The 27,528-nt window shown below is 37.2% G+C and overlaps 2 protein-coding genes across 5 annotated transcripts in view; one reads left to right on the forward strand and one right to left on the reverse strand.

The window, feature by feature from the left end:
• The window catches only part of Asic5 (acid sensing ion channel subunit family member 5), a 39,329-nt gene extending 34,357 nt beyond the window's left edge, over window positions 1-4,972 (reverse strand). For 2 of the 4 annotated variants that reach the window (XM_028754941.1, XM_028754938.1), the window contains exons 1-3: window positions 4,858-4,972; window positions 4,331-4,470; window positions 3,249-3,343 (exon numbers count right to left, since the gene is read on the reverse strand). In XM_028754941.1, the coding sequence (XP_028610774.1) occupies window positions 3,249-3,276 (28 nt within the window). In that variant the 5' untranslated portion in view covers window positions 3,277-3,343; window positions 4,331-4,470; window positions 4,858-4,972. Of the gene's footprint in view, window positions 1-3,248; window positions 3,407-4,330; window positions 4,471-4,588; window positions 4,613-4,857 lie in introns of those variants that run through there. The other 2 variants (XM_028754940.1, XM_028754939.1) reach the window with 2 other exon arrangements.
• A 5,922-nt stretch (window positions 4,973-10,894) lies between these two features.
• Window positions 10,895-27,144, forward strand: Tdo2 (tryptophan 2,3-dioxygenase). Its single transcript, XM_028754908.1, has 12 exons — window positions 10,895-11,028; window positions 11,253-11,358; window positions 12,244-12,334; window positions 14,145-14,215; window positions 15,753-15,880; window positions 17,088-17,274; window positions 18,276-18,383; window positions 20,905-21,016; window positions 22,160-22,217; window positions 23,471-23,550; window positions 24,400-24,490; window positions 26,556-27,144. The coding sequence occupies exons 1-12, from the start codon at window positions 10,994-10,996 to the stop codon at window positions 26,707-26,709; spliced, it is 1,221 nt and encodes a 406-aa protein (XP_028610741.1). The 5' UTR covers window positions 10,895-10,993; the 3' UTR covers window positions 26,710-27,144.
• The last annotated feature ends 384 nt before the right edge of the window (window positions 27,145-27,528 follow it).

Raw genomic sequence — 27,528 nt, forward strand, 5'->3', positions numbered from 1 at the left:
CTCCCACTTCCAGTGGGTATGCCATCCACCCTATCCTCTCTTTCTGCCTGTGTATGAGATGTGATCGCTCAGCTTCCTGCTCCTGCTTTCATCTCTTCCCCACCATTATGTGCATCTAGATCCCTAGAACTGTAAGCCAAATTGAACTTTCTTCCTTAAGTTACCTTTGGTCATAGTACTGTAGAGGGCTACTGAACTATAGTTTTGTCATCTCATGAAAGTATTCTAAACATTCTTAAACATACTAAACTAGCTTTTGTAAAACTGGTCTCTGGAGCAGCCCTGAATTTTTATAAATTGTGACCCTGAGATAAAGGTTAGCTACTTGACCATTTAACTGCTATGTCTCCACTTCTGTAAACAATGCTTGCTCTCTGTAGGTATCCAGAGCTGCCTTTCTGTATACAACACATTGTATCTTTTGCCCTTAAAACCTCAAACTAACTGGAGGATGCTTGCTTCCCACTAATCTGTTTTGGCCAGTCCCACCAGCAGTTAATGAAAACTCCATTTAACTATTCAGATCTCTTGGGAAATTTTCTCTTCACGTACACATAACAATACTCTATTACAGTAACATCAACAAAATAGTTAAAAGTACAAGTATACAATGATAACTACTGAATTGTTTTAGTGTTGTAATTTTTCTCAAGAAGCAAGGGGACAAGTATGTTAAAAACTTTCACTAGAGTCCCTGGTGTTAGAAGAAGAAGGGACTTGAGTTCACTGGGTGCTGTCTCTTTCACTGTTCTAAGGAAAAAAACTCAGTTTTCTAAGATGCTACGGTGTGGTTCAAAATTCCAAGGGCAGCTTAAACACTTCCTTAAATATTAAGGCTTGACTAAATTACTTCCACTATCATGTTGTACTTTTCCAGTGGCATCTGTTCCCCAGTGAAGTAGATCTCTTGACATCTCACGGGTGTCTACTCGTGAATTTCATCCTGCAGATGTTTGCTTTGATACTGTGTCCACAGTTTTTTTTCCTGTCTCAGGGTGAAATCTTGTGTTTGCACTGTTTTCACCAAACACTCAGAATTGCTACTATTTACCCTGTTTGGCTGTTCTTTGTATTAATTATTGACTACTTGTTAAAAGTACACACAAATGGTCATGGAGATGGATCAGTGGGTAAATACACTTGTCATAGAGAATAACTATCTGAATTTTATTCCTGCGACCAACATGGTAGGTGAGAACTAATTTCTGCAAATGCCCTTTGACCTACTCATGCCTGTAAAACTAACTAAATAAGTGAAGAAGTTTTAAAACTCACAGCGGAAGAGAAAAATACCATGCACATAACAATGTCTTTTAGAAAGAAAAGTCCTTCTGAAAACCAACTTTTAGATGAGATGTTGTATCAGGTCAAAAGATGTTAGGAAAACAAACAGGTCATTTAATATTTCTAACAAATGTACAAAAATATCAAGTTATATATAAAACAATAAACCATTGTAGAAATGCTACATCTCAGAGCACAGGCTCTCAGAAATAACAACCATCAAATGAAATAATACCCTTTCCAAATTTAACAAAATGATTGTTTTAAAATAATTTTAGATAGCATTTCATTGAAAGTTTGTGTACATTTGGTTTGGAAATTTGTATGCAGCTCAATCTCTATAAATCACAAATCAGCTTCCTAAGAGTCCTAAGCAGCCAGGTGGTAGTAGTGCACTCCTTTAATCCCAGCAGTCTGGAGGCAGAGGCAGGTGGATCTCTGTGAGTTCAAGGTCTACAGAATGAGTTCCAAGACTGCCAGGGATGCATAGCCAAACTCTTGTGTTGGAAAACAAAATATAATAATAGTAGTAGTAATAATAATAATAATAATAATGGATTTAATTAGATTCACTGAGTCTAAAAAACCTCCTTAAATTCATAGGGTTTCCTAGAGGACCCCTCACATGCAGGCTGGAGAGGAAAGTACAGGAGGGGTTGTTGCATCGCTTCTCTCACAGGTGATGATAGAGCCAGTGTTGGACTAAGATATTTGGCAAGTAGAGTTAACTAACCACTTTTTGTTGTTGTTTTGCTTTGTTTTAATCCCTTGCTGTTATTAAAATACTCTGAAAAAAAAGAGCAATTTAAGGGGAAATGAGTTTATTCTAGTCCATCATGGAGGGGAAGGCAAGCCAGCAGGAGCTCAAAACAGCAGATCATCACATTGTGGTTTCAGTCAGAGCAGAGCAGTGAGGACCTGCTTGCTGCTCTTAGTTCATGCTCTTGTTCTCCACCTTTATTCTGTCCAGGGTCTGCTGCATTGGGAGAAGGTGGCACCCACACTGGGCAAGTCTTTTCACCTCAGTTAAGCCTATCAAGATAATACCCCACAGAGATGTCCAGAGGCCAGTCTCCTAGGTGATGCTCTAACTTCTGCCAACTTGACAGTCAACATTAACCATTGTTTATCTCATTAAGTATCTCAGAGATTGTGGTATTTTATTTTATTTTAGGGGCAGCAGAATAGAAAATTTATGTAATCAGAATTACTTTAAAGCAGATTCACTTTAATAATAATAATATACTTTAATACCTGAAGTAAAATAAATACTGAAAATATGTACATGCTCCACCTCTATTCTTCTTCTGTATTTTATATTTTTCTAAAATCAGTGTAAATGGATTAAAAATGAAATTTAAAAAGTTATTTATTCATTCCAACTGAGCAGTAAGGATTTACATTATTTCGTATCAGAATTTTAGCTGTTTTGTAACTATTAGCATTAACATAGTTCAATAGTAGCAGATTGGAACTAATTAGGACTCTTACTGCAACCTTCTAGCTCTGAAGATGCTGGGCATGAGAGCTCCAGCTTTATCCATTAGTAAGAACAAGGCATGGACTTCAGTTCACACTTCTGTCATCATCCAGGATATCTGTAACCGAGATAAAGGAGAAAGAAACACAGGAAAAAGTGCTCATGTGACCTCTTGTTCCAAGGAGAAAGTGGAGGTCATCAGTGTGACCTTGTAAAAAAAACACTCTTATAAATAAGATTACACAAGGTGACTCAGCCAGTTGCATTGTTATGTGACCTGTGGTTGTGTATGAGCAAAGCTTAGAACCACAGGCGCTGAAGCTAGCTGAGTCTGCAGATCTTCTGGCTCCAACAGAATATTAAGGAGGGTTGTGAATTTGAATATCCTGGATACTCAGTTTTGTCATATGAAGTTTATTTTTGGAAATGAGCACCCTCAATCTGGTCTCACATTCGCACTGTTCTGTGCCCCGTGAGTCCTTACCTTTCAGCTGGTGTCTTCCTTCGTACATGCACCTCTTCCAATCGCCTTTGCTTTTTTGACCTCCCTGTCTTAGCCCTGTTTCATTTTCCCACGGCCTTTTAAAAGAAGAGAAGTGGCAAAGATGTAACAGAGTCTAATCATTGAAATTATGTAGCAATCTGCATAAGAGAAAAAACACAGATGTCACATGAGCAAATCCTTGGTTTGTATACAGGCTCCTTCAATAAACAGCTAATGCAGTCCAGGAAAAACCGGTTCTCAGAGAGCAGACTACAGGAGCAAGGTGGTTGAGGAGATATAATTCCCTATTGCTAAGCTCAGGAGACTGAGTCAGGGAGGGTTTCCTGGGTCTAGAACTTTCAGGAAACTCTAGAGAGACAACCCACTTCCAAATCAAACACAAAGCATGGCTGTTAGATAATTAATAAACTAGTTAATTTAGTGAGAAATAAAATGAACCCTGCAGAGTGCCTGGCACAGGAAATGCATTTCACATTCAGTTTTGCTTTGTTTTTTACACTTCAGTAAGTGTTTTGTAATCATTTATACAGGTAACTTTACAAACATAAGACAGTGATAAATTAATCATAAGAATTTTAAAAAAGTTATGATTTGGATATGAAATGTTTTCCACAGGTTCGTATGGTAAATCTTTATTACTCAGCTCACAGTGCTATTTTAGGAAGGGCTGGAAACCAGGGGCAATGGGCTCACTGGAAGAAGTGGGTCACAACTTTGGAAATTTTACCTATTTCTGGTTCCTCCTTCTGACCTTGCTCTGCTCTCTGTCTATCAGAATATGAACAGTATCTTCCACCACACACACACATGCACACACACATACAAGTGTGCACACACACATATGCATGCATACTCCTGTTACCATGGCGTTCTGCTTGGGCCCAGATTCAGTGCAGCAACGGACTATGGATTGCAACTGCTACAACTGTGTTAAAATGAAGTCTTCCTCTTTCTGTATTGTCCTCTTGCGTATTTAGGTCGAAGTGACAATCAAGAAAGAAACAGTAATGAAAACAACAGCATCAACCAACCAGGCAGGAAGAACTGGGCTGTAGACTTACTGGTATCCCCGTGGACAAAGATCAGTGGAAATAAAGCTTTGAAGCTTTGAGCTCGCTCACTGACGCCTTAGCTCCCCATGGCTCTTTCTTCCAGGCTCTGCATATTGGTAACATTTTTCCTGTGGTTCCCCTGCATTCGTCTGCGATTGCAATGAGCAAAGGGCAAAAGGACAGTTCAGTTTTGTTGACAAATGCAAGCTGTGTCCTTACATTCCCATTCTATGCCGAGTTCCGAAGGTATAAAAAGAAGTGACATACAGTGCCTGTCTACTAGAAATACAGCCTCCTGAATAAGTCTGGTACAGAACTAGATGATAATAAGCAAATTTGATCAGGGGTAAGAATTTGAATAGGAAACAAGTAGGTGAAATTACTGAGGAGGAAGAAATCACTTCTTGGAAGTATCTTAGCACCCTCTGGAAAATGGTCGAGGCCATGTTTTAAAAGCAGAGTCTGTGAGTAAAGAAGTCAGGGGTCAGGGGAGGAGGCCCATCGACATGGAGACAGCCTAGCATCTCTGTGCTCACCCTCCTTAGACCTAAAAATCACAATCGTAAGTGTGTGAAGTCTTCTGTTCTACGTGGGTGCCTCACAGTTCTTAAAGGCAGCATCTGAGCAGCTTCCTCTTTCTGAAGTTTGCACTTTCCACTGGAGCATTTCGCAAGTTTACCTGACTCACAACTTCTTATCGTATGTCTAGTGTTTAAGGTTTCATCATACTTAAATAGCAAAAGCAGAAAAAAAAACTTTGATATTACTGGCATTCAGTAAGGCCCAATGAACAACTGGGCTTGGAACCCAGTGTTTCAAACTGTGTATTGCAGTAACTGCCACAAAGGTGTCCATCGTTCTGTTGTTTGTAATATAGTGGTGATCATTGTGCTTCTTAGAGTTTTCCAAAAGTTTTACATTGAGAATGAAATAAAACCTTTATGAAAGTTTTTATACAATTTATATTTGTTAATTTTAATATTTTCTCAATTATATATAGTACATTATTTTTAAAATTCCACTGAACTGTATACTAAAGAATTAATTTTGACAAGTTCTATTGTTTGAGTAATTATTCTCTTCACTCATTCATTCATGAAGTCCAGGACCTCATATAGTCTAGGCAAGCAGTCTACCAATGAACAAAAATCTTCAGGCCATCCATTATTGAAAATAAAAACTTAATGGCCAATGTATCATCTTAATCTTAGGAAACCTTATTGCCAAAATGTTCATTAGAATTTTACTACAAATTATATCAATAACAAAAAGAACAGGTTTCATAATAAGTTTGTGTCAAAATAAGGGAACATGTATTTCAAATCTCAATGTAACTGTCCTTATAATACACATTTTAACAAACAGAGAAATACAATAATAGTGTATTTCTAAATATTTCTGAACAAACACCATGTTCTCTGAGAAAGAGTCCCGGGGCCCTGGTTCCTTGGTGGCTGACATGCTGTTCTAGGCCTTTGTTTTCTTATTTACAGGACTGGTAGAGAACACACAACTGTACTCACCTTCCCAGCATGCTTTGTTTTCTCCTTCAAAAAATAATAAAAGAAAAGTCCTATAGTTATTACTTGATAGCTTCTTTCCTGTGTTTTCTCCAGTCTGACACAATTACCACTAAGCAAGTCTATTCTTTGGCTCACAGGAGAGATGTTGGAAAGCTCCAACTTGTCTGATTAAGTTACAACCTAGTTAAAGGATATTTATTCTTTCTAGACTCCAGTCAATGAAAAGAAACCGAACACCACCAACAGAAAGCTCCTTTAATACAGTGATTTAACCTGTCAACTGCATTGAATGGCTGACGCTTCTTTGTCTGGATATGATTAAAACTTAATAGAAAGCAATTATTTAGTCTCTAAATGTATTAGACTTTGTGGTATAAGTATACAGGAATTTGCCTTCTTCCAAAGCACAGCCTCAGTAGACCTGGGGAGCTTTTTGGATGATGTTTTTAGGTAAACATAGTGAAAGGGTGTGGAGGTGCAGTCACTAAGCAAATAGGGGAAATCAGAATAAGTACTTGGGTGAGGGGTGCTGGAGAGATGGCTTGCTAGTCTTCAAAAAAGAGGCCTGGGTTAAGTTCCCAGCACCAACATGGCTGTTCAGAAGAGTCCATTCCATGGAATCTGCTACCCTCATCTATTTCTATTGGGCACTTGGATATGTGTAGTGCACATACATATGTGCATGAAAAACTTATAATATAACAAAAGGAATAAGCAGTTAGATATGGATGGCAGACATCTCTGTAATCCCAGTGCTCTGGAGGGTGGTGCATTAGTTTCTCCATTCAAAGACATCTTAGATTACATAATCAGACCCTTCCTCAGGCAGTCAGCTAGTCAGGTTGATAAAATAAATCAACCAATCAATGAATCAATCAATCATTAAGACCATAACAAAGATTTGGGCAGCCAAAGATTTCTATGGAATATTTTAATAGAAATTTTAAGTTCTTTCAGAATTAGCTTCTCAAAGTTAAGAACATTAGAGCAAGGATTCTTGGCAGCATTTCTACTCGCTCAGTTCTCTCATGTCTGCCACAGTATGTAATTGTTACATTTTAAAAAGTGAACAATTGGCTTGGAAGGTGGACGCAGTCAGTGGAAGTCAATGAAGCATGTACATTAGAGCAGGTGGGGTGTTTGCTAAAGGAATACCATCATGTCTGGGAAAGTAACATTTAGTAGTATTTAGTGTCTCAATGTAGTCCAACAGAATTCCCTGCATATACTTTTCCTGATTCTACTATCACAGGATTATGTCTGTTTGCAAGAAATCTAAAAAAAAATCTAGCGATAAACAATTTGCCTTACAGATTCTTTATGTTTCAGATAAAAACTCCTACAAGCTGATAGAGATAGTAGCCACAGGGCCTGCTAGGTCTGGACCAGGTCCTCTGTGTATATATTATGGATTCCAGTTGGATGTTTTTATGGGATTCCTGAGTGTGGGAACAAGTGGGCTTCTGTTTTCATACCTTTTTTTTCCCTTGAACTCTTTTCCTTCTGTTTGTCTTGTGTAACCCCACAGTGTTAGTTTTTGTTTTATTACATTTTCTATTATTATACTACATTTTATTATTATCTCTTAGAAACCTTTTGTATTGTTTTGCTTTCTAATGTGAGGCAGAAGGGAGTGGATCCACATGGGAGGGGAGGAGGAAAGGAACTAGGGGATGCCATAATGAAGATGTGTGAAAAAAAAAACATCTATTTTCAACAAAAAATAACATTATTCCAGTTTCACATTCTTGAGATTCTGTTGCTCCAAACCAGGATGGAAGAATGTTTTGCCTCAAAGATTTCCAGTAGATGGTTTCTGGGAACCAGTTTAGTCTGGTAATTAGTTATAATTTGAATCTTCCAAGTGTGCACCTTGATCAGTTTTCCCTCCAGGACAGTTCCTCAGATATCCTTGTGTATATAGTTACATGCATTTGAAATATGAGTTCAGACTATTATGAGAGGACGTTGCCTGTGCCCATGTATTCTTTGGATCTGTCATATTGCCTAAATTAGACCTGCTACTTTGAATTAGAGTGTATTTTCTCAAGAGCTGTGGATAATTCTCAATATAAGAGTGGAGGTATAGCTTAGGGCAGAGAACTTGTGTAGCATGCATGGGCCCCTTGGTTCCGTCCCTAGTACTGAAAAGTAAACAGGGTAGAGGGTAGAAAGGAAGGATGGAGAAATATGGAAAAAGACACAGAGACTATAAGATTTACTGGGTACCATATAAGGATAATTGTAAAATTCTGAAATACGATACTGAAAAGGACTGGGCATGCTGCTCAGGAACAGAGAATTTGCCTAACATGCACCAAGCACTGCATTCCTTCCCCCGTATTGAAACAAACAAAGAGAAATCAAGAAATAAAAATAACAAAGGAGAAATAATTTCCCAGACTGAAATAAACTTCAGATTATAAATTTTTCTATGTAGAAAAACAATTGAGTTATTGGCGAGACTATAACTACTTTGAAATTTTATTTGGTTGTTATGGCAAATGCTATCAAGAATGAACGTAGTTAGGCTCTGCAGCAGCAGTCATCCACCCTGTGTGGAGAAAGCAAATTACTTTCCATATAATTTCCCCTTTCTCTGACACATCAGCTTTAAATCTTTGGATGGTTTGTCTAGAATTGGGAAAAGAAACTACTAAATTGATACTTCTTAGGAGATCCATGCAGAATGCAATGTTACAAAAATGGAAATTATTTTGTTCTTAAAATATCTACTTTCTCTAATTTATAGAGTAAAAGCCCCTTTCTGCCCCTTTGTATCAGTACGACGATCCATAAGTAAAAACACTTTGCAGCACAAAAACCTGAAAGAAAGTGAAATAAGTTATTTCGCTCTGTTGTGTAAATTTCTACCTAGATGAAAACACAAGTTAATAAATGGGGACAATCAAGTGTCCTCTGACCCAGGCCCTCTGGGCCAGGACATCAGGAAACGGGGCAGTGAACATAGCCCTTCTCTATGCAGTTCGCTGTCTCATAAATAAGTAATGATTAGTAAACACAAAGCTTGTAAGCCTGGTACACTCAAGGAGTCTGGTGATTTCCAAGTTCTCCAGTAACATAGCATTTCATTATCTCATACTATTTATCAATTCAATATTTAAATTTATTAAACAGTAATAAAGTAAAAAATTAAATGTGCATTGGATTCTACCAAATTACAAAATTTAAAAGCTTTGTTTCTTGAAGTTACTATAAAATTTAAATCCCAATTATAGTTAGAGCTAGGCCTAGAAACCGGTTCTGGCTTCTGATTACTCTGAGAAACGTGAAGCTGATGTATCTCTTTTGGAGTAGGGTAAGTGGGCAATGCTTTCTATGTCAAGTTCCTAATAGCAGTGCAAATTGTCTATGGACAGGGTGATAGAGCTTCTGTCTTGGCTCAACAGAACTCAAAGCCATTATGGGTGAGACCAGGGCCTTTTATAGAAAGGCTGTTGTACTGCTGTTATCTTTTAGAACTGTAGACAAGTGGTAATTGTTCTTTTTTGCACCAGGCACTGGTGTGGATGTGTCACGCCTTGTCACTGGCACGCCTCAGCTGAGTATAAATGCTTAAGGTTGGTACAGTGTGCTACTGTTGATTATGAGAAAAGAGCTAAGCTAGATGAGTTATAATAAGGACCGGGTGTGGCTCTCAGCAGTAACAGCTTGTTCTAGTGAATTTCATTTTCCAAGAACATTTCAATTCGTTTTTTAAAATTTTTTTATTGGTTATTTTATTTATTTACATTTTAAATGTTATTCCCCTTCCTGGTTTCCCCTCCACAAACCCCCATCCCCTCCACCCACACCCTGCCTCTTTGAGGGTGCTCCCCCACTTGCCTCAGCATCCTAGCATTCCCCTATCCTGGGAAATCAAGCCTCCACAAGACCAAGGGGCTCCCTTTCCAATGATGTCAGATAAGGCAATCCTCTGCTACATATGCAGCTGAGCACTCTTTGGTTGGTGGTTTAGTCCCTGGGAGTTTGCGGGGAGTGGCTGGTTGATATTGTTGTTCTTCCAATGAGGTCGCAAACCCCTTCAGCTTCTACAGTTCTTGCCCTAACTTCTTCATTGGGGTCCCTGCACTCAGTCCAATGTTTGGCTGTGTACATCTCCATCTGTATTGGTCCAGCTCTGGCAGAGCCTCTCAGAGGACAGCTATACCGGGCTCCGCTCAGTAAGCACTTCTTGGCAGCAGCAATAGTGTGTGGGTTTGGTGTCAGCAGATGGGATGGATTCCTAGGTGGGGCAGTCTCTGGATGGCCTTTCCTTCAGTTTCTGCCCTACTCTTTGTCCCTGCATTTTTTTTTTTTGACAGGAGGAATCCTGGATCAATATTTTTGAGGTGGGTGGCCCCATCCCTCAACTGGTGGCTGTGCCTATCCACTTGCTATGGTCTCTACAGGTTCTATTTCCCCTTGGTTGGGTATTTTGGTTAATGTCCCCCCTGTTGGTCCTGGGAACCTCTTGGGTTCTGGCATCTGGGACATTTTAGTGACTATCCCCAGTTCGCCCTCCCCCACTGCTACACACCTACTTTCAAATTCCTTACTCTCTGTACTTCTCCCTCATCTCCTCCTATAGCTGAACTGCCCTCCTTTTCCCTCCCCCTCCTTTCTTCTTCCCAGATCCCTCTCTCCCTCTACTTCCTAGAGATTATTCTCCTCCCCCTCCTGAGTAGGACTGACATTTCAATTCTTGTTTCTCAGAAGTTGGAAGACGACCCTACTGGGAGAGGTTAAACTTTTGTCTATAATGTCATTCTCTTTAAGGATTCCTATGCTAATAGTAAAAGCTTTATTGGAATCAAGTAGTTAAATGTAAATGTCTATGGACTTGGCCTTTATTGATTTATTTGATGTCTTCTATGTTGGATATAAAAGCTCAACTTGGCAAGTTAGAGGGTTCGATATGGCTCACCCTGCTAGCAAACAAGCTATGCCCAACACAAATCCACCCTCAAGTTACAGAGGTTCAGTTCTGAACCAGCACAAATGAGATTCTGGCTAAGAGTGTAAGCTGGGTGCTGATTGGCTGTGTCTGGTAATCAGGATACATAAAAGGCAAGCACTGAAGTATCTTGGAAGGTTGATACTGTTTCTGACCTAGCAAACCTGTGTGGTCCTGAGACAAGTCAGTACAATGAGTGGGTGCCCGCTTTCAGGAAACAGTGTTGGGTGAGTGTTTATCTCTGTTCAAATGGAAGGGAACTCTCCAGCCTTAGCCTATAAACAGCTAAATTTCTCGACTTAAAAGTTAACTTCTTGCTTCTTCTTATTCTCTTCACTTAGTTATAAGCCGGATAGAATTAGTAACAGATTCGTACTTTCTTATTTTATGGTCACTGTGTTTTTGTTTTCTGTTTGTTTGTTTTTTTTTATGTCATTTGCTCAAACTGCAGATATTCTTTGAAAAAATTATCAATGGAAGACAATGAAGAAGACAGAGCTCAAACTGGTGTAAACAGAGCCAGCAAAGGGGGACTTATCTATGGAAATTACTTGCAGGTAGGTGGTGGCGAGCCCTCACTGGTGTTAGCTGCTGTTGTCAGCCACTAAATTGCCTCCATGGTCTTTCACTTGCCTGTATTTTTTCAATCATCAACAGTTTTCTGAACCTTAGGACCCTTCTATTAGTAGATATCTGTACCTTTTCAAATTTGCTATAGCAAGTTAAGGGATGAAATGTACCTTCCTAAAAGAGGTTTGGCAAGAACAGAAAGTTCTGCATCTGGACAGAAGATTGTAAAAGATAAAGCACTGTGCAGATAGCAGAAAGGCTCTGCTCAGGATTTTTACAAATGTGGTCAGAGCCACAAATCACCATAGGAAGTCAGCAAATTCCACGTTATAAAGTAGAAATGTTAAAGGTACACAGAACTTTCTCAAAAATCATTAGTAAATAAAAGCGTTCCATCAGGAATTTGGAGGTGATTATGGTTAGCTTTCAGATTAAAAAAATAAGGTGGAAAATAGTTAAAGTTCTCATACCCTTTTGATAGTTTTGTAAGGATGAATTGATAAAGAATGTAAGACATGCCAGAAGCTTTTTAGGGAAAGGAGAGGAAAGTGTTGCCACCTTGAAGCTGGCCAAACCAGTGGTTAGCTTACCACCACACCAGCCTGAGAACAGTGGCATTTGAGAGGACAGTGCTGTCACATTGAATATTTTGGAGAAGAATGGCAACTAAAATTATTCTTAAAATTGCAAATTTAACCTACTCTTTTTAATGATACTCATTTACTATCTAAATAAAATAGACAGATCACAGTTTGAGAGTTTTGGACATGGGGTACTTTTTCCAAAATTGTAATCTGCTTCTTGTTAATGTCTGTTTCCACAACCCAAGACCTGAAATCTTAAAATCAATCTTCTTGCTTTCTTATTTAAAGTTGGAAAAGATTTTGAATGCACAAGAACTTCAAAGTGAAATAAAAGGGAATAAAATCCACGATGAACACCTTTTTATTATAACTCATCAAGGTAAGATGTAAGGGTAAGAAACAACTAGTGGGTCTTGCAATTATTCGTCGCCAATAGTGCAAATGTATCTTTATTTGTAAAAGACTGAGGAATTGTCTTTACATGGGAATATTTTGTGTCATACAATATCTCCTCGGAGCCTCTCTGGGCTTTTGCTTGCATCTTTGTGTTCCCTTCACTGCACAGTAGATTGTACTAATCTCCTAGCTCTGTCCTTAATTCAAGACAGACCTTTCAGCTCTCAAAATTTCACAAAGAACTTACAAGCTAAGATACTTTTTTTTTTTTATGGAGCACTGAAAACCCTGCTTTCCAGAAATATTTTTTAATTTTTTTTTGTTTACAAATTTATATAATTTTATAAAAATAGAATATTAAGGAAAAACATATAGTTTTTATATTTGGTAATATTTTTCATGTTTCTTGAAAATATTAATCACGATTTAATAGTCTTCTGCACTTTGGTTACAGTTTGCTGTGAATGGCTCATAGAGCTACCCACAGGGAGTAAGACCTGGAAAGCCACATGAAAAATGATCAACAAGCATTTGATTTTTTCATTACCTAAATATAAAAATTATATCTCTCAAAATCTTAAGTATAGCTGAAAATTTATAGTTAAGCTTACTTTCCTAATTATCACAAATATAGCATTTATCCATTGAATGGAACCACATGGAGTACACCAGGGATAGCAGATTGTTACACTGATAAATACACTGGTGACTTTATTTCCTAATCTATTAATTAAACAGCCAATGCCAAGCATCGTGCTGGTTACTGGAGGAAAACAGACAAAGATGAAAATCCTTCTTTTGTGGGGATAAACTAATGGGAGAGAATCATTTCACTTGCCATGACCAGTCTGGAAACACAGTGAATTAAACTGTCTTCCCATGTCTGTCGTGTTCTTGCTATAAATCTTAAGAGTATGAAACACAAATTTCCACTTAAAGAAAGATAACTGTTTGGTGACTGTACAGAAGGCTTAACTGGTGGACATTAAAGAAAATTCAGTTCTTTATCTAAAATGACATTTTTAATAACCAGGCATTTTGGCCCTTGCCATGCATTTTCTGCTTTGCTAGACTGTAGCACTTTCCAGTATCAGTTATGCTGTTTGATGGCCCCACGGAAGGGAAAAGCAAATGCTCAGGGACAAGTCCCACTTATGTTCTTGAGAAGAAATGCTCTGACAGAATTCAGGCTCAAAGTGGCCTTGAGCTGAAACAAGAATTCTCAGAGCAGCTGACTCACTTAGAAGACAGGGGACTCTGCCTTCGATGTGACTAGCACGAGGCTTCACTGTTACTGTTTGACTTTAGGTCTGCTTTCACTTCTGTTTTGAGATCACAGGCCCCTAGAATTGTTCAAATTAAGAACAGCCAAACTCAACAAATCCCAGGCAAGCAAGCAAGCAAGCAAGCAAGCAAGCAAGCAACAACAAAACACTAAAATATAAGACCTTACAGATTTCATCTAGCGTGGAAACCGTTAATCTCTGTGGAGGGGTACTGAGGAGTACACATCCATGCAAGAAGTGAGAATGGGCTATACTAAAAGACTGAAAGAAATACATTTTTTGAGGAGTGACCACTGTAGTGATTATTTATATACCAGTTAAAGTAAAATATCCAGTATATTAGAAATTCAAAAATTAGAGATTAAAATTAAATGTTCATTTCTAACATAAATGAGTCCACGCTCACATTTATTATTTTTAAAGTTAATTTTTAAAATTTGCTGTATGTACCTGTCCTATAATTATAGTCAAAGGGGTACTTTTTAACTGACTTTTTAAATTTTACAGCTTATGAACTTTGGTTTAAACAAATCCTCTGGGAACTAGATTCTGTTCGTGAGATCTTTCAAAATGGCCATGTAAGTTTCAATGTCATTAAACTGATTTTTGTATAACTTCTAAAAGCATTTAGAAAGTATGAGACTAGGATATTAACTTATATTTAACTAAATACCAAAACTACTCAAAAGAGCTTTAGAGATTTTTTTTCTGAGAAGTTTTAGTATATTTCACACCTTCAAATTCCTTTGAAAGACTCCCTGGTCTCTTTAAGCTGCTATAATCAGGATAGATTGCAAGCACAATGATGATCCTGTAACTGGTAACAGAACTCTACTTCTACTTAGTATCACCTATGGCAAGGTAGGTGGAGGGAAGGCAAGATAGACTAGATGAGGGAAATGAAAGAGGAAGAGTTGGAAGAAGAAGGAAAGAGGGGGAAAGAGGAGGAAGAACAAAGATGAGAGAAGACAGGACACCAAGGGCTAGTACAGCTGCCACTGAGATACCTGCTCCCACCTCCTTCCTTCCCTAGGCTCAAAACACTACTCTAACTCCCATCTCTGAGTCTCTGCTTCATGAGCTATGGTTCATATTCTCTATCTCTGTCTCTCTCTGTCTCTTTCTCTCTCTGTCTTTCTCTCCATACCCCCCTCTTTCTTTCTCTCTCTCTCTCTTTTCTACTCTCTCCCACTCATGTGAATACAAGACTTGGACTTGTCAGCGACAACCTAGGCTTCACTGAAATTTATCCATGTATCTAATCCTTTCCTTGAAGCGTTTCCTTCAGTTTTCTTCTCTGAAACAAAACTAAAACAGAAATATGTTTTGAAATCAGTGAAAGCTGTTATCCTGGATAATTTATTGTTGCCTGTAGCTTTTGCTAACCCGCCTAAGCTCCAGGAATGGGCTGAGCTACTAGCCCCCATCCAGCTTCCCTTGAATCCATGGATAAAAGACACAGACACATACAATTCAATTTCAACTTGCCTTTTGACACAATTACTGGGTGCTACTATGTCCCTCCTGAAAAAGTGTGCCCTTATCATTACTCTTAGCTCAGCAACTCTCCACCTGCCCAAAACTTTAGTTGTTCAGTTACATCTAGTCCCTGCTAAACACTCCTGATCGCTCGCCTGTAGGAGAGGCCTGTGTGGCCACTCCATATGAGATCTCACATGGCTGGTCAACTTTTCTCCATCAGAAGCATGATAAACTCTTTTCTACTTTCCTTGCATCTATTTGCTTGCTTCCAGGACTCAGAAGTAAGTCCCGCCTATACCTTCCGTTCACCAATTGGCCCATGGCTTTTTTACTGATAGATCAAGAACCAATTGGGGAACTGGACCTTAGCATCAGAACCACCCTACACCTCCTAGCTTATCTCTATGTAATTTTCTACTTTTATTATTTTTAAATCCAGTTTGTATTAATCTCTTGCATGCAAATCGAAATTGTTTTTATCTTAAAATATTTATGGCAAAATTCTGTTCCAAATGTCTCTGTTAATGTTTACACAAGACTGATAGCAATACATTGCCACTCCCAATCTATTCTGCACCTTCTCTAAATCCAATTGACCTCTCAGTGTTTCATCCCTCAACATCTCAACATCAGGTCAGGGATGAGAGGAACATGCTCAAGGTGATGGCTCGGATGCACCGCGTGGTGGTCATCTTCAAGCTCCTAGTACAGCAGTTCTCGGTTCTGGAAACAATGACTGCCTTGGACTTCAATGACTTCAGGTGTGTGCTTCCCAGTTTAGAGTGCAATGGGGCTCACGATCTCATTCTGGTTCTGTAAAAGAAGAAAATGCGTGGGATGAAAGAAGAAGATCGTTCCATTAGCGCTTGAAGGACAATGGGATCATTAATCACAAGTACTTAAGAAGTGTTTAAAAACATTCCATGACTTGTTTCTAGATTCAAAACCAGATGATCAACTAATTTCAGTTTATCATCATGTGTCCTGTTTATCACAACAAAGGTTATTGATGTGAAATGGCTTAAGTAAGCTTATGATATAAGAATATGAGAAATAGAACTAGCATATAAATAAATATGACAACTAAAGTATCAGTGTTCATTATATGCTGTCAGTTTTAGCTCTAACCTCCCAAACACACAAAACCATCTGTATATGTCTGTGTTTATATCTGTGTCTGAATACAGACTTATATGTTTAAAAAGCACACATTCAAGCATTTTTTTTCTAAAATTAGATCAGAGAATTTCTCAAGAAATTTAAAAGGAGTCCATCATATTGTGTAATAGGCAAAATTTCAAATAAGTTTCAAAGTTTAAAAAATCGAGTTGAATTATTTGTGGTGGTGGCTAAGAAATTAAAGTCTCAGCATCACTTAGGGGATTTAGAAGATACAAGAGTTTTGATGCTTTAGCAACATCTTTGGTCATCTTTGACTGGACCAGGCAGCATTTCATTGTTCATAGTTGTTTTTTTTCCTCATTGATACCAATCTAAGTAGGAGGATGGATGGTAATAACCATGATAAGAATCAGTAGGTGGGATTAAATAATATTTGTATACAATCATTTACCACTGTGGAGAAACACAAGTTCCTAATATTCACCTGTGTTTTTCTTAGGAAGGAAAAATGTTACACAAGTGCATACTGTTAATTATGTGTATATTTAATCAATGTTTTTTATGTGTTATTTCTATACATTACTATATACTAAAGTAAATATTATATATGTTAAAATATATGGCATTTCATAACTATCGAAAGTTCTAACCAACTTCAAATTGGTCCACAGTGACAATGATATTTAAGTACCTCAATTTTCTTATTTATACAAGAAGCTCCTTATGTAGAATCCAGGTGCCTGTCTGCCCCTGATAGATCTTCTGACAAACCATACTTTTAGAAGAAAACATTGCAAGGATAACCCCCCCCTCATCCTTTCCTTGCTTTTCTGCTTTCGTTCTCAGAGAGTACTTATCTCCAGCATCAGGCTTCCAGAGTCTACAGTTCCGGCTGCTAGAAAATAAGATTGGTGTTCTTCAGAGCCTGAGAGTCCCTTACAACAGGAAACACTATCGTGATAACTTTGGAGAAGACTACAATGAGCTGCTGCTGAAATCAGAGCAGGAGCAGACACTGTTGCAGCTGGTGGAGGTAAGGGCACATAAGCAGCCTCTCAAGCAGTGCTCCAACCTACATGTGGCATAGCATCTGTTGTATCAGAATTCTAACACTCTGATCAAAATGGTGCTACTTTCATGATAAACAAAGACAGAAAACAACCTACTAAACTTGTAATTGAGCTTACTGAAACATTCAAAATATTAAGAACCTGACTCATAAATTCAACAAGATTTATATAATTGTGTGTCACTATCTAAGAACTTCATCATCTCATTAAATTATTTTATCAAATATTCCTACTGAGAAATTTGCAATTAGCTGATTTCTTGCCTTGATTGTGCTTGATTATTCAATCAACTTTGGTTCACTGAAGTATTGCATAATTGAAAAATTGTACGAGAATTTTTACTAATTATATAACTAAGAATGTTCTCATCATGAAAATTCTCTTCTTATTCTAAATTTCTGAGACTTTATAAACAGTGTTTATGGATAGTTAATTTGATTTTTTATGATAGCATAATTCAAGGCTTGTCTTGATTTTTATCACTAAGCTTTGCTCTTAGAAATTAAAATTTTTCTCAAATGAATTATTTTTTTTTAATCTCCTGAGTGTTGTAAGTGCGAATTTGGGTTACTATTGCCTATATGCTATTAAAGAACTTACTAACATGGAGAAAATTGATAAAAAACTGATTTCAACACTAAATGCATGTTAAGTAAGAAGCAATAGGTGTGTATAAAGTCAGTTTGAGTTCTAGGTTTCAAGGTCATCTGTAATCTTAGAATGATTACAGGAGGAGGTGCAGAGATGGCTCAGTGGCTAAAAGGACTTACATCTTCCCAGGGTTAGTAATTTAGTAAAACAGGAAAATAGTAGAAAAAATTTATTGGTGTTATTTCCTAAATTAACAGAATGAAGGGAAAGCCAAATGTTTACAAGAAAGCTAACATGTCATGTTTCTCAAAATTATGAAGGTGTTAGAAGTTCAAGTTTACCAGGCATTAACCTAAATAATTATTTACCTAAGGCTTGGCTGGAAAGAACACCTGGTTTAGAGCCACATGGATTTAATTTCTGGGGAAAGTTTGAAGAAAATATCTTGAAAGGCCTGGAAGAGGAATTCATAAGGATTCAGGTAAGTATGAATTCATGCCATAAACTTACAGAGAATTAGAAATCTAATCCAAAAATTATCTGTTATTTTCATAATTTTCTTTATAATTTTCCTTTTATAAATGTATGTTCTTGGACTATATATTAGATGATTGACTTAACTTTCTCTATAGGTATAAAAATGATGCCAAAATAAGACCTTCATTATAAAGAAAAATTTTGCCTGTTGTAAACAGGTATTGTTTACATGGTATTGATATATTTTCATCCTATTTGAAAATTGTATATTTTGATCAATTCAAGGCCGAAGTGGCCCAGAAGAGAGAAACTAGGCAAATATATTTAACCACATATGTTTTCCTTCATTGTTATTTTTGCTAGGTGCTCTCCATTGACTATAGACAATATCAATTTGATCTTTACTTTTTAAATGAAATTGTCTCCAAATTTTCTTCACAATACAGATCTTGTACCCTGTCTTCATGATTCAACTTCTGTAGCTGTTCAACTTTGCCACCTCGAGACTGGGTTCTTTAACCATGTACTTCAAATCATGTGATATAGGTTCAACTTTCATTTAAATGATAGAGTTCTGTGGCAATAAAAATTACTTGCATAATTTTTTTCAGGCAAAATATAATGTAAAGATGTCTACTACAAAGGATTATGATTGTATATTCATGCTTTAAAGGATTTTGAAAACATTGGGCGACTTACAGCTTTTTCTACCATGAAACTTTCATCCCCCTGCCTTAGTACTTTCTCATTCAAAAGTGACATTCATATACATGAGTCCAACAACCTGTCTCAGTTTTATTAACCACCCAGAGACATGCATCATGGCCACAAACAATTCTCTAGCTCTTCTCTCCCCAGCTCTTTACTGCTGACTTCACTTCTGCTTCAACTTTACGTATTCACCAGTGATTCTCAAATATTTATCTCCAACATGGATGTCCCCTTAGATTTCAGATCATGTATCCAATGATCTACTTGGTATATTCTCCTGATCCTCTTAAAATAAGAAAAGAAAAATTAAGTAGAAAAATTCCCTCCCATGAGTCCTTACCTTGACCTAGTCTTCTCAGAGTTAAGTATGTTTTCCTCCTAAAAGCCTTCAACTGTCAAGTAAGTCTTAGGAGTGGTCCTTGTTTCTACTGCACATATATATATATATATATATATATATATATATATATATTTAAAGATTTATTTATTTTTATATGTATGATTATTTTGTCTGCATATATGTGTGGACCCCAGATGGTGCCCACAAAGATCAAATGAGAGAGTGTTGGATCACTGGACCTCAAGTTACAGAAAGTTGTGAGTGAATGTGTGGGTGTTAGGGACTGAATTATGGGTAGCAACAAGTATTCCCAATCACTGAGCCATCCCTCCTGTCCCTCAACAATATTTCTGAGCTTTTTATCTTCCAAAAGCTCTCACATGTTTTTTTTATACCTATCACCAAGACTAAAGCAAAAGTCTCTTGACTGTTTCATCCCTTTCTCATTGTAGTCCTTCTAGTTTATTCTCTGTGCTGGAGTCATAGCTGACTTTCCAAAATGCAAACCTGATGATCTCTCTCTCTGGCCTAAAACCTCTCATGTTCCATTGGTGTTTTCAAGAAAAAGATAGCTATCCACAACACAAACCCTAAAGCTTTCATATATCACATGGGCCAACCTCACGATGCAGCTCCTGCTAGCTGAGCCAGCTCAGTGTTCTGAACCCTCTCAGTTTAAAATCTTTGTCAGCGGGCATAACCTTGCATCTTTGCCAACCTTCTGGCTGCTGTCACTCCCTATAATGTTTTTTCTATTTTTGTATAGTGATGTTTGTGGTTTTAATGCTGTGCTTGTGTGACTAAATGCATTCCATCTTATTCCTATACAAGAATGATTTTGAGGTGAGGTGATTCAGTTTTTGCTCATAATATTTATGTCTGTTACTTCCCTGTGAGCATTTACTTAATAAATGAATAGTCACTGGCAATAATATTGTACACAGGCTCCCACCACCAGTATACTTCTCTGATGAATTGAGGATAACTGGGCTGGCTGCTCTGCCACCGACCAGATAATCAATTGCAAGTGGAACTGGGGCAGGGGGGTAGGCAGGTAAAGCAGACTTTCTTTAATCAATCAACGAATATTAAAGAATTTAAATAGCATTAATATTTGTTTTGATTAAGAAGTAACACTCTCTAAGACTGACATTATCTCTATGTTAAATGATTATTATTTAAAATAAGATAAGCACATATCACTTGATACTCATTTTGGTCCATCTCTAAGGAGTTTTCTCAAGAGTATTTGGCATTATTAAATTATTTAAACATGAAGAAAATAAAGACCATCAAGTATATGGAAGATTCCTACTTGTTAGACATATCTTCCATATTGTAGTGTTGGGTGTTAAGATTAATACTTGAGGTACACACTTTTTATAAGCTAAGAATCTATTTTTTCTGAAAGAAGCAATTTAAAACAGCAATCTCATGTCTGCTGGGAAAGATTAAAGCAGTATTTTCCCATAAGGCTAAAAAAGACTCTGAAGAAAAAGAGGACCAGATGGCAGAGTTCCGGAAGCAGAAGGAGGTGCTGCTCTGCTTGTTTGATGAGAAGCGTCATGACTACCTACTGAGTAAAGGTAAACGTGCTATCCGAGGGTCTTAGACTTCAAGTGCATACACATGAAGCTAAATATAAGTCATTAGCCTGTCTATCAATACTAACTTGGGGAAAATCATGTAAAATTCTTTACCTACTCAGAGAAGTGAGAAGTGGGTGAATACTGGGTCTGACAGCCCTACATTAACCATCTTGCTTGTTCAATGTAGTTAAAAGACACGAGCAAACACTTCCATACTATGTGCCACACACAAGGGTACCAAGGTAAACTGTGATTGTAAAGTATTTCAGAATGCTTTTAGGAATATGTAAGGCAGACATATTTTTTTTATTGTACAATACGGAGTGTAGCAGTGGCATGAGGTCAGCATCAGTTGCTAGACTCCATTATCTGTAAATTCTCAGTGAAGCATGCGTAACCTTTAGTTCTCACCATGAAGGGCAGAATTTTTTTTTTTTTTTTTAGCTTACAGGCCACATTCTAGAAAACTAATTTTATATAAATTGGAACAAACAAACAAACAAATACAAAACCAAAACAATAATTTTTGGGTTGTTTTCAGATAGGATCTTACTATGTGCCCCCTGCCTCAGCTTTTGAGTATTGGGATTACGGAAGTTCACCACTACATTCAAAACAAACAAATGAATCAAACATAGCCAAATAACAAATCACTTTCAAATAGGGAACGAAGTGAATCTTGGTTAGGTTTTGAAGAGTGACTGGAAAATACATGTATCATGGGAGTTACTTATTCCTTGTATCCAGCTTTCCTAATATAGCACTCAACATGTTTGAGAATATAAAATTACACATACACACACACACACACACACACACACACACACACACACACATATATATATATATAACTAAAATATAGATAATATATTAATTTGACTTTTAAAACTATAGGTCACTAAGTGCAAGCTAAGAAATGAAAATTTAAACTAAATGTTTCTCTGATAACACAGGATGATAATTAACTAGGATGATAATTCAAATAAATATGATTGTCTTAAATTACCTATGAAGTTGAGACATGCTATGAACTCCAGATCAGTGCTAAGAGACCTTGGCTCAGGCAGGCTAGGGCCTTGGACTCCATTCCTAGAACCAAGAAGAAATATTAATGTTGAAAATTTCCTGCATATCCTACAGGTGAACGACGACTGTCATACCGTGCACTCCAGGGAGCACTGATGATATATTTTTACAGGTAAAAAGAAAACTATAACAAAAAATGGAAGTAAAATTGAAGAGTGGATATGGAGATGTCAAGGAAATGGTCTATTCGTTGCATTTAATTTAGTTTTTTAGTAATTTGGGTTTTGGGAAAACCACTGAAAATGATTACTTTAAATAACAAGTCTGTCTTTACTTATGCAGTGGGCTGTTTATACACATGTGGAGACAAACAAATACACATTGTATTTTAATTACAGAAATTATAGTGTATCAGTCATTAAGTGCCCCAAAAGATCAAAGCTAATCTTTTCTTAGAAGACCAATTGTGAAATTATTATTTTGTTAAAAAATAGTTTCAGAGATTTCTCTGTTTTACAAAATGAAAATTAAAAGGCTGTTAGATCAGTGGGTGGGTAAGAAGGGCATTTGCAATCAAGTTGGACAGCCTGAGTTTGATTCCTAGAGCCACGAGTTAGGAGAGAACTGACTCCCTCCAGGTATCTCCTGTCCAAAGGTTCTCCAGTCATTGCACGCACACGCTCTGGGTAAAGAAAATATAAGGAAAGCTAAAATAAAAAAAAGTATGTCAAGGAAAATATACCATAAACAGTTGTTTCCTTGGTAAGTGGTTTTATATAAAATCACTTTTAATGTATAAAATGTTTTCAGGTTCTACCAAGTGTCCATCTTCTCCTTAGAGGCCATGAATTCGTATTCAGGCAATGAGGATTCCCTTGGCAAACAAGCTTCAAGGGGCAATTTGTAGAATATTTTATATGTATGGTTTAATTTTGCAAATTATCTAGAATCTGTTTCCTCAGAATCAGAAGAAACAAAATCTTTTAGCATTTTTTTCCTCCTCTCAAAATAAATAGATGCCCTAGGTACAATATGTATCAAGAATGTTTATGGCTTCAATGGAAAAAGAAATCCCAGCACACTAGGACATAAAAATCATCCTTGTTTGCAGTGTTTAGTATCTGCTTAGAAATACTTGATAGCTGTTAGCATTCTATATAAAATACTGTAACATATCTCTCTTTCAATAAGAGCGTATTAGACAGGACTCTGGCTGGTTACCTCATATATATTATGTATAAGGTGCATGCCATTTTCTAGACTTCACACAAATACTGGGCACTGAATAGTGACTGAGTGGCAATCCTAAGATAGTACAGCTCGTAAGTACCAAGTTGATCAGGGCCAACATGCAGACACTCTGGCCTGTCTTGATGCACTGGATTTTCTTAATCAGAGAGGCCTTTCTACTGTTGTTTCCTGTAGGGAGGAGCCTCGATTTCAGGTCCCTTTCCAGTTGCTGACCTCACTTATGGACATTGACACGCTCATGACCAAATGGAGATGTAAGTTTTCCTCCAACAAGCCCTCTCACGGGAACCCTGTCCCTTTACCACAAGACATTTCATGTATCAAAAAAAAAATTTTAGTTTATTCTACAGTGAAAAGAAAATGAAAATTTTGTCAGTTTTAATATATACTATCTTAATCCTCATTCCAATCCTTTTAAAGTAAAATTATTTGGTTTTATTTTGTCTTATTACATTAGCCTTTAGTTAATTCTTGGCTGGTGCTTAAAATAATGGGTTTCATTATGACACTTACATACCCAGCCATCATTGTACCTTATGTTCTCCTGCCACTGACCTCTCTCTCATTCCCTGTCTGATGCCTCCTTCCTTGCACATGGCCCTCTTTGTATGCTCATGTACATGTTATTAAATCGTGGCCCAAATGAGAAAAAGGATTCAGTATTTTCTGTGTTACTTCTCAGGACTCCCTCATTCCCTAGTTTCCCCGTTCTTCCTGGATCTTGGCTTGTATAAGTTAACATGACGATCTTCCAATGCATAACTTCTACTGTTTTTTAATTTTTATTTTTCCTGGAAGAAGGATCCTACAGAGAAACAGTGGGAAGGATTCATGAAAGCCACTTTGTGGCCCTTCCTCTCAGTTGCTGGGCTCACAGGCCCAAAGCAATGAAGAATGAATTAAAATGTGTATAGCCTAAGCCACAGGGGTGCTAAGCAACCTGATGATCTCATCTGGTGCACATGTTTGACCTTTCCATCTGGCTAAGTGATAAGGTGTCAGCCTTTGCTGAAGCCATAATCATTACCAGCCCTTTGGTTTTAGAACACTGTAAAGCTAATGGCAGAAAAATAGTCACCCAGTAAATTTGTATGTTTGCCTAGATAACCATGTGTGCATGGTGCACAGGATGCTGGGCACTAAGGCTGGCACTGGGGGATCCTCAGGCTATCATTACCTGCGCTCAACTGTGAGGTAAGTTGGGCTTCTCACCAAGGTTGAAGTCTGCAAATCTCGGCATCTACAAGTCTGTGCATATCATTTTAGAAAAGTTACATTTGCTTCTGTCTGAACTGTTAATGGCACACTCTAGATAAATACCAATATTCCTGTGGAAACTTAAGGTAATAGTATAAAAACCTCAGTCAAAGAACTTCATCATTTTCACCCTGTGTCAAAAAGTGGTCTGGTATCAACTGCGGCCGCGTCAGTAATGGTGTACAGCTGCAATTCCCAACCTGTGGATCACCACCCAATGACCCTTTCCCAGGAATCACCTAAGACCATCCAAGAAAAGTTATGTATTCACATTCCAATTCATAACTGTAGCAAAAACAGTGATATGAAGTAGTAACAAAAATCATAGTTGAAGGTCACCAAAGCATGAGGAACTGTACTAAAGAATTGCAGTATTAGGAGGGTTGAAAAATCACTGCTATTGAGTAATCAGTAGTCCTTACATCCAGGAAGAAAAGTCTTCAATTAATTCCAGCTCAAGTTTTTGTTAGTTTTGCTTGTTTTTTAACCAAATTTATTCTTTGCATTTTCATACTTGTTTTCTGACTATTTTCATCCCTTATGTCCCTTCTGTCCCTCCCTTTCTTTCATATGAGCCTACTCTCTTCCCTACAAGTACCTTGTTCTTATTCACATGTTTTGTTTTGAGATGCTTACCTGTTTGGCCCTGGGTTTGGAATTCTCCCTTGGAGACTGGTGGTTTCACCAGTGGTTACTGAGTTGCTCTCAGTGATTCTTCAGTTCTCATAGTGTATCAGCAACCATTAGCTCAGTGGGGAAAGATGCTGACAAGCCTCTGGAGTCCCTCTTCATTAGTGGTTGTTGACAGACCAATTCTCATGCAGGGTTGATGCAGGCAAGCACAGTTGCATTGGATTCATTAATTGAGTGGCTGAAACATTCCCAGAAAATACCATCTCATGGCCTTTCTTTTCTTATCTTCTGGTTCTTATATTCTTTCTATATCTTTTCTGAAATATTCACTAAATCTTATCCGGGGTTGGGGTGCAAGTATAAGTGTCTATTTATGATTGTAGCTCAAGTTTTGATCTGACGAAAAATGTCATCATTAATTCACTTAATACCTTTGCCAGATAAATTACACAAGCAAAATAATTTGTTTCTTCATATACTTATTTTATATAAAAATTAATTTTGACTGCCCACATAATGATTCCTTTAATGTCTACAAGGAAAAGGCCAGTGTATATTAGGGACTTAAAACATGGTAGCACATTTTCTGGGAAATTCAAGTTCATGTTCTGTTCTGTTTTTGTGTAATATTAACATTTTAACACTGAACTATACTACCAGAATAGGTAATGAATACAATACATAAGTTGAAATTCTTATCATTGTTATATATATTAACTTTCCCTTGGAAATGAATTCTATATGCAAAAGTAGCCAGTTGTTTCTTCACAAAATGAGCACATAGTACAACATGAATGTGGACAATGTTTCTAGGGCATCATTATCTCATTTAACCCTCACAAAGTCATGGCCAAAGGAAGTATTGTAGGCTTACTTTAGAGAATACCCCAATTTAGTTTCATATCCATAGCCCCAAAGGATGAGTTCAAGTTTGATTCCTAACAATCATTTAAGTCAGTTTATAACCGCCTGTAATTTCAGGTCCAGGGGGTACTGACACCTGACACCTCTGGCCTCACCAGTACCTACATGCACATGCATGTACCTGAATACAGACATACAAATATTTTTTAAAAAATTGATAAAAATAAATCTTATAGGACATAAGGGTACAACCTCTTCTACATGAATACAAGAGCACAGTAAGTAATCTATATCATTCTAGTCTGAATTAAACACATTTCTGTCTATAAACATTAATCTAGGATATGACTGAAATTTACATAATGTTAATACCAACCTATATACAATATATAACGTTAAGTTATAATGTTGAATATTCGCTATTTATGTGAAATATTTTTGAAGAAATATGAAGTAAAACAGTTTTCATATCAACAATCTAACATGTCTGCCTGTATGTTTCCAGCGACAGGTACAAGGTGTTTGTGGATTTATTTAACCTCTCAACATACCTGGTTCCCCGACACTGGATACCGAAGATGAATCCGATCATTCACAAATTCCTGTACACAGCTGAGTGCAGTGACAGCTCTTACTTCAGCAGCGATGAATCAGATTGAGTTCTTCTGAACATCAGTGGAAACTACAGGATTCTCAGGAGGCTTTTATTTTATAAATTTTTATGAATACATGATTGGTGTAATATATTTATATATGTAGTCCAGTGACATGATGTTTTGGTCCAATCCTGGAAAAATGTTTATGATCTTGCAAATCTTGATGATGTACGATTTAAGGAGATTAAGCATCATGATAATTTACTAAAATGTTAGCCTTGTCATACATGTGATGAATGCTTGTTACAACTCAATTTACCCTGACATTTACCTCTGTAGAACCACTTCACATAATTATTACCTTATTGCTTCATACTTTATAAACGTTGTTTAGCAGTTACTTTATGTTATTGATGCAATAAATACTATCCTTCTGTACAAAATTCATTCAAACAAATCTTTAATAAATTTAGTTTTGGCTGTGCATTGCTTGTAAAACATGGGAATCTTATTTTTTATTGGAATCTTGATAAGCAGTGGCAGAAATCTGTCTGAAGCTTAGCCTGAGGGATGCTACAATGTTATTATTTCACCTGCTCCCAGACCTCAAAGGCACTTAAGAAATATACCACAGGAACCCAGCTCAGTTCTCAGAGTATGTTATCCCTGATACATTTTGAAGATGCTCTTCTCTCTTCTGTGTCATTGTTGGCTGTTATAGGGCACTTTGTTCCTTACACTGTGGATCATGACAGTTTCTCCTTCTCAAATGCTGGACTGGGTTGCGGTTAGTGCTAACCCATAGAAATGCTGCAGAAATAAGTAGTACTTCTACTGAAAGAAAAGATCTTTCCAACCCACTAAACAGGTCAACTGACTAAA

The sequence above is a fragment of the Grammomys surdaster genome, unplaced genomic scaffold, assembly GCF_004785775.1.
Source record: "Grammomys surdaster isolate TR1022 unplaced genomic scaffold, NIH_TR_1.0 126039, whole genome shotgun sequence".
Taxonomy (NCBI): domain Eukaryota; kingdom Metazoa; phylum Chordata; class Mammalia; order Rodentia; family Muridae; genus Grammomys; species Grammomys surdaster.

Bases quoted from the DNA above. Each gene is read 5' to 3' on its own strand.
- Tdo2 (XM_028754908.1), top strand. From the start codon at position 10,994: ATGAGTGGGTGCCCGCTTTCAGGAAACAGTGTTGG. The intron at 14,216-15,752 runs GTAAGTTTCAAT...TCTCAACATCAG, and splicing joins AGATCTTTCAAAATGGCCAT to GTCAGGGATGAGAGGAACAT. The intron at 21,017-22,159 runs GTAAACGTGCTA...CATATCCTACAG, and splicing joins TGACTACCTACTGAGTAAAG to GTGAACGACGACTGTCATAC.